Genomic DNA, 6,166 nt, shown 5'->3' with positions numbered 1-6,166 from the left:
GTAGTCAACTGAGCCATTAACCAGGCAGAGCGGACACCCTCAGCTGGGGACCGGAGGCAGCTAATCTCTGTCTGGTGTGTCAGTGCTCTGGCTTTTTGGCTTGTTTTTAAGTTTTCTACCTAGGTTTATCACCCAAAGGAGTGTTACACATCAAAACCCGAATGCAAGTCTCCCTGTGTAACTCTCACAAGGCTTCTCTGCCGTCATCTGCCCAGCCGCAGGGAGAACTTCGGGTGAAGAATTGCCTGCAAAGAGCTGAATCACACCTTGAGGCGAAAACACTGCTATTAGGTGACTAAGACCAAAACAATCACCTCCCTTTATTTATTGCAACTGATGCTGTTATTAAAACCCAGACGAGTCCCTTCCCAGCCCCTCGCGCCACTGGCTCTGCGTGTGCTGGTGAAATGCCGCAGAAAGGGGGTTGTAAATAGAGGGGCCAACACATGGGGAGAGTGCTTTGTGCTCCCAGAGGCGTTGCAGCTGGGGACCGGCAGGGCTGCCAGAGGATGCTTGTGACAGGGCCATCTCTGACCCTTCAAACGGGACAGAGCTGTGCAAGGGCATGAGGAACACCTCAAGGGAAGTGGTTGTTGTGTGAGAAAAGGTGCCTGCCTACAGGTGGGCTACGCAGATGGGATCTGGCACATCTCTGGAGCAGGAGAGTGACAATTTGAAATCCTACCTGTGGGAACCAACCCGGCTTTTGAGGAGAGCAGGGGGAGGACACAGAAGGGTGTCCACCCTGCAGGGAATTACAGTGCATGGTCCAGAGCAACCGCACGGACACCTGGGGCAGACAGAGCCTGACCTTTTATATTTGAGCAAATTTATACCAGAAAAAGCAATTTTCACTGATTTTCCCCAGCACACCCCATCCACCCGCCCTCACCATCGCCTGAGAATGGTGCATCATCCAAAGCCTTCACGCTTGCATGAAGCAGAGTCGAGCAGATCTGAAACAAGCCAGGCTCTGCTCCCCCCTTCCAAATGTTCACAGTATAGGGAGGGAAGCCAGGAGACTTTAAGAAGCTGTGGGTACGGCTGCTCCTCTGCAGCACGTTGCACCACGGCTGCCCACCCCACAGCCCTGGCCCTGGGCTTGTCCTGCTCAATAGCATCTCCCACCGCTCTGAGGGCACCTCTGCTTTTATCTTTAGCCATCGCAGGAGTTCAGAGCCCTGTCCTCTCCAAAAAATCCACCCAAACACCCTTCAGTCTAAACACTCACTGTTCGTAGGGTAGGTCAAGTTGTCTACAGCGTTGTTGGAACATCCCTGCTCCCATAACAAGGTTAGCTTGGACAAAAAATTTAGGGGAACCATGAAAACGTCGTACATGAAGCAAATTATAGCCCCGTGGCTCAGGAAAACCTGTTTTCTGGGTTGTTTCCCTAATTGACACCCACAAGACTTTGGGGGGGCTTAAGCACAGTAGTAGGAAAGGGGTGACCTCCCCCAGAGGGACGTGACTTCAGCCACTCCGGGGTCCTGAACTCACTCTTCCTTTGGAAGCTCTTCTGGGAGTGAGCCTCTCCCTCCAGGTGTCTGACCGTACCCATCTGAAGCGTGAGGCAAGGTCATACACAAGCTGCTAGACGTTACCTTTGCCTGACGCCTGGGTCTGAAACGCAACGGAGGGATCACCCCAGGAAACGCCCTGACGCTGAGGGGGTTTGTGGCACTCCCAGATCGGTGATTCCACCCTTCAGCAGTCCTTCCACAGCTCTTCCTCCTCAGCTTTAGTGGGACTCAGCCAGGCTCTTCGGATAAACTAACCCCCTTGTCCAAGCACCGCCTGCGCCCTGGCTGCGGTTGGATCTTCTATAGGTGACATAATCTTACACAGGTGATACCGGTGCCTGTCCAAAGCTCCTGCCGCCAGCACAAAGCAGTGCTGAAGAAATGACCTCAGCAGCGCTGCAAGCACCACGCTGGGCATGACTGCCACAGGGACGATACACATGGGGGATTTATTATTATTCTAAACCGGCGCAATTGGAAAAGCCAATATTTATAATGGAAGTGGTTTCAGATGCCAGAATTTATTTGCTTATTAAATTGTTTCGCTAGAGACGGACCATCTTCAAAGGAAGAATTTTTTCCCAGAATGGCTATCTGGGGCTATAGTGCTATATTACCATCCACAAAAAATATTTCCCTGATAGCTTTTTTATTTCAGAGAACACACTTAACTGACACTTCCCATGCTGACGGCTTGCCAAGCTTCAAGGCACAACTTCTGCAGGGGTTAGAGTGCTTGGGAGGCTGCTGCAGATGAAGCTGTAGCCCAGCTGAGACACAAGCTCTGCGAAAGGAGATTTTCCCCGGATTTGAAGAGCCTCAAGCCGTGGTCTGTGTTGGGACGCACACCGTGTGTGTTTGGGCCATCTTTCAGAGGGGCCCGATGCACTTCGAAGCCGTGACCACATTTGGGGGATCTGGTTTCTTCTGTAATTCCAGCTGCTCCCTACACAATGCAGGTTTACGTGTGGGAAAGACCTCCCCACCCTGCCACAGACCCAGGGGCAGGCGCTGGGAGAGCCAAGGGGCTCAGCCAGAGCTGGGGGATTAACCCTTGGTCACCTCAAGCCAGACATCGAAGCTCTTCTCCATCTCCCTGGGACACGTGGCCGATGCAGGCTCCCCTAAGGATGCTTCAGGGAGGATTGCGTGGGTCAGAGCATCACGCCCTCGCAAGGCCCGCAGCCAAGGCAAACCACCGCAATGCTGCGTTCTCCTTGCACCCATTCACCCAAGGGTGCAGTAACACAAATGCACCCTCATGGAAGGGAAACCTCTTTAAAATCAAAAAAACCTACCCGAACTCACAATCTCTCCGCTCCCCCACGGAGGCTGGAGTTCCCACGCCTGTGCTGATGCAGGCTGATACCTCCCGCCACCATTCACCCATCAAAAAGCACCGTCGCCATCACCCACCCCCTCCCCTTCCCCTCCTTGTGGGCTGCTGGGGACACTCCAGCCCCTCTCCCTGCTCAGTGCTCTGCAGCCCCGCAGCTCACAGACCTGCTGCCAAACCCAACTCTCACCCCTGCTGACACCTCCATCCTGTTTGTGGCGTCTTTGGCACTTCCTCCTCCAGCACTTCCAGTCCCCTGCGGCTTCCCAGCCCAGTCAGCTCCAGCGCAGCCTGTGACCATGCCAACATTAACACACGGAGGCTCTGGTGCAGCTGAGGCCACCGCCGAAGGCAGGAGCCTGTCCAGCACTCTTCACCGCAGCTCTTCACCAGGACATGCATCCACCACGAACCCAGAAATCCATAAAGTCATTTAGAACCTCGGGGTGACTCTTTGAAAGCAAAGGACCGTCCAACACAGGCTGTTACAGTTCACAGCCTTGCTGCAGTAAATGGATGCTGGAGGAGCAAGAGGTGAGAACACCCCAAACCATGCCCAGCCTCCCGGCCAGGGGGCCTCAGGCTGAGCACCTTCAGCTGCCCCTGCACAGCCCCTTCTTTGTGCCTTACTCCAAGGGGCTCATTGAAAACACGCCTGGTACTAAGTGATGCTTCCAGAGCCAAGGAAGCGCAGAGCAATCAGGAGAGGCAAGCGAGGCACCTCACCTGGCATGTGGTCACAGCTCCCGCAGCTGCAACCCCAGCACAGGAAAAGCCGCTTTGTCCCTCTCTCCCTGCTGTCTGCTCTCCATGTGCTGCAGACAGCCTGGCCCAGCAGCACCCATGGCCTTGGGGTGTCCTCCACCTCCACAGGGACCCCACATGAAGCAAACCCAGGAGTTCACACCCCAAGCCTGCATCTCAGGAGATGCGGAGAGCTCAGCACAGGGGTCAGCTGCCCTGGACAGAGAAACCACCACCAAAAAGGTACAGCTGTAAAAACCAAGATCCCAGAGAAACAGCATCAAACTGGCAGACCCAGCACAGATTCACAATGGTTCCAGGGACGCCTTCTACCAAGCGAGCCCTAGCAGTTGCTTCTCAGAGACCCATCCCCAAGAGTCAGAAATTAACAAAGGGAAAGGCTGGAGTTTTGCTTCCTTTGTGTTTTGTGCAGCTGCAACACGATCAAGCCCTGGGATCATCTTTCCTCCCTGCAGGGAGTGAGGTGGAAGCCATCGTTACTGGGCAGTAACTGGATCCCGCAGACCCAGATACAGACACTGCCCGGTTAAGCCTCTGCCAGGGAGAAGCCACCGTGATCGCAGACCCTGCTGCAGGGAGGACTCCCAGCACCATGCAGGTAAGCACCAATTCAGCTCATTGCTTGGTCACAGCACAGAGGCCAGGATGAGGCTGTTCCCTCTGGCACAGTGGGATAACAGCTTTCCCTGCAGCTTTTTCCCCTGCCAGCTTTCCTGCGGCACCATCAGACCCAGCCCTGAAGGCTCTCTGTTAACACTGCAGGTCCTCCTTAGCATCTCGGGCCTGTAGTAACAGGTTAAAGACAGTCAGAAAATACTAACAGTGAGTTATTCCTCAGTACTCTCATGTACGGATGCACAGAAAGGAGCCCTCTAAACTACAGCACGGTAACGACCTTCCCACTCGCTGTGCCAGTAGGGCTCAAAGGCTTCTAGGAGGAAAGAGCTTTACACTAACGATACAAAGACCACGGTCTAGAAGTCAGGATTGTTTGGCTCGAATACATTCTAAAATGAAGGACAGCCTTTCTGCTCCAGCAGGAAGAGAATTCATTGTCCACGTCTTCTCCTCCCCAGCTGACGCTCTGCAGGCTCCGGACTCACCAGTGGTGTTTCATTCTCTTCAATGTCTTGCTTTTCCATGCACTGCTTTTTGGAGCGGACTTGTTGGAGGAGTACTTCCTGCGGTCACTACCTCTGCCTTACACCGACGTGAAGACTCTCGAAATCAGGGAGAGGGCCAGGAAGCTCACTATGGATCCTCTGAAGGCCAATCTCTCTTACACCATCAGCAGTGCAGCAACATGCTCTGATCAGGAGATATTTTTGCTCGTTCTTGTCTGCAGTAGCCCAGAAAACAGGACGAGGCGCAACGTGATCAGGCAGACATGGGGCAATGTGACAGACGCCAGAAGTTATGCTGTCCTTACACTGTTTGTTTTAGGGAAGCCAGCTTCAGTAGCCACCCAGCGGGAGATCAGTGAAGAGGCTCAAAAGCACAGAGACATTATTGAAGGCAGCTTCATCGATTCTCCCAAGATGCAGACACAGAAGATGTTGATGAGCGTGGAGTGGACAGTGACTTTCTGTCCCCAGGCAAGGTATATTCTTAAAACGGATGAAGACACGTTTGTGGGTATTGCAAGCCTGGCTGGGTACTTGCTTAGCTTAACACAACTAGAGGACGTTTACGTGGGGAGGGTCGTTCACCAAGGTGTGCCCAACAGAGACCCCGAAAGCCCTGGCTTTGTTCCCATCCACCAATACTCGGAAGAGTTTTACCCAGACTACTGCCACGGCAGCGCTTTCGTCATGTCCCAGGATGTTGCTCGCAAGGTGTATGTGGCTGCCAAGGAGGTGCCCGTTTCAGTGCCGCCCGAGATCTTTGTTGGCATCTGTGCTAAAAAAGCTGGCATCACTCCCATCCACAGCTCTCGGTTTTCTGGGGAGAAGCACATCAGCTACAATCGATGCTGCTATAAATTCATTTTCACCTCTTCTGACATGGAAGAGGACGAGTTATTTAAGGACTGGAAGGAAACAAGCGATGGAGAAGACTGCTCCTTACTGGAGACTTACTACGGTCTGGTGTCCTGCAAGGTTCTGACCTACATTGGTAAGTTCAAATGGTTTAACCTGGACAAAATTAAAAACGAGGTGCTTCATTTTGCAGATTGAGATTTTGCTGCTGAGAAGAAAGTCTGAATTTTCTTTTACCAGCTGTTTTATCCTGTTAACATTCAGTAACTACACACTCTCAGAGCTGAATCTCTTCCCTTCAACAGCGAGTGAATTCTCAGTGTAACAGCAGCAAGGGAGCAGGATGTCCCCAGACTGTGCAAGTACCTACAAGCACAGGCATAAAGAGTACTCCAAGAAACTGTCTGTATCCCATGTTTTCTAGACCTTCCAGTCCTCCACCTTACACTAGAACTCCTGCTTTTTTACCTGTGAGGCATCACCTGCTTCCAAAGTATTTTGTAGCAAAGGGGAATCTTTCCTTCCACAAAGGGTAGCTCCTTGGAGCAGCCTGGTTTACAGCC

General features: G+C 52.8%; 1 protein-coding gene across 1 annotated transcript; it reads left to right on the top strand.

Moving 5' to 3' along the window:
- The first annotated feature begins 4,216 nt into the window (after nt 1–4,216).
- On the top strand, nt 4,217–5,801 carry LOC104490218 (putative UDP-GlcNAc:betaGal beta-1,3-N-acetylglucosaminyltransferase LOC100288842). The gene is made up of 2 exons (XM_010132476.1): nt 4,217–4,222; nt 4,701–5,801. Exons 1-2 carry the CDS (start codon nt 4,217–4,219, stop codon nt 5,799–5,801), a joined length of 1,107 nt encoding a protein of 368 aa, XP_010130778.1.
- The last annotated feature ends 365 nt before the right edge of the window (nt 5,802–6,166 follow it).

The sequence above is a fragment of the Buceros rhinoceros genome, unplaced genomic scaffold (assembly GCF_000710305.1).
Source record: "Buceros rhinoceros silvestris isolate BGI_N320 unplaced genomic scaffold, ASM71030v1 scaffold16663, whole genome shotgun sequence".
Taxonomy (NCBI): Eukaryota; Metazoa; Chordata; class Aves; order Bucerotiformes; family Bucerotidae; genus Buceros; species Buceros rhinoceros.
Note: the sequence above shows the minus strand (reverse complement) of the source record. Positions and strands in the feature narration are given on the sequence as shown.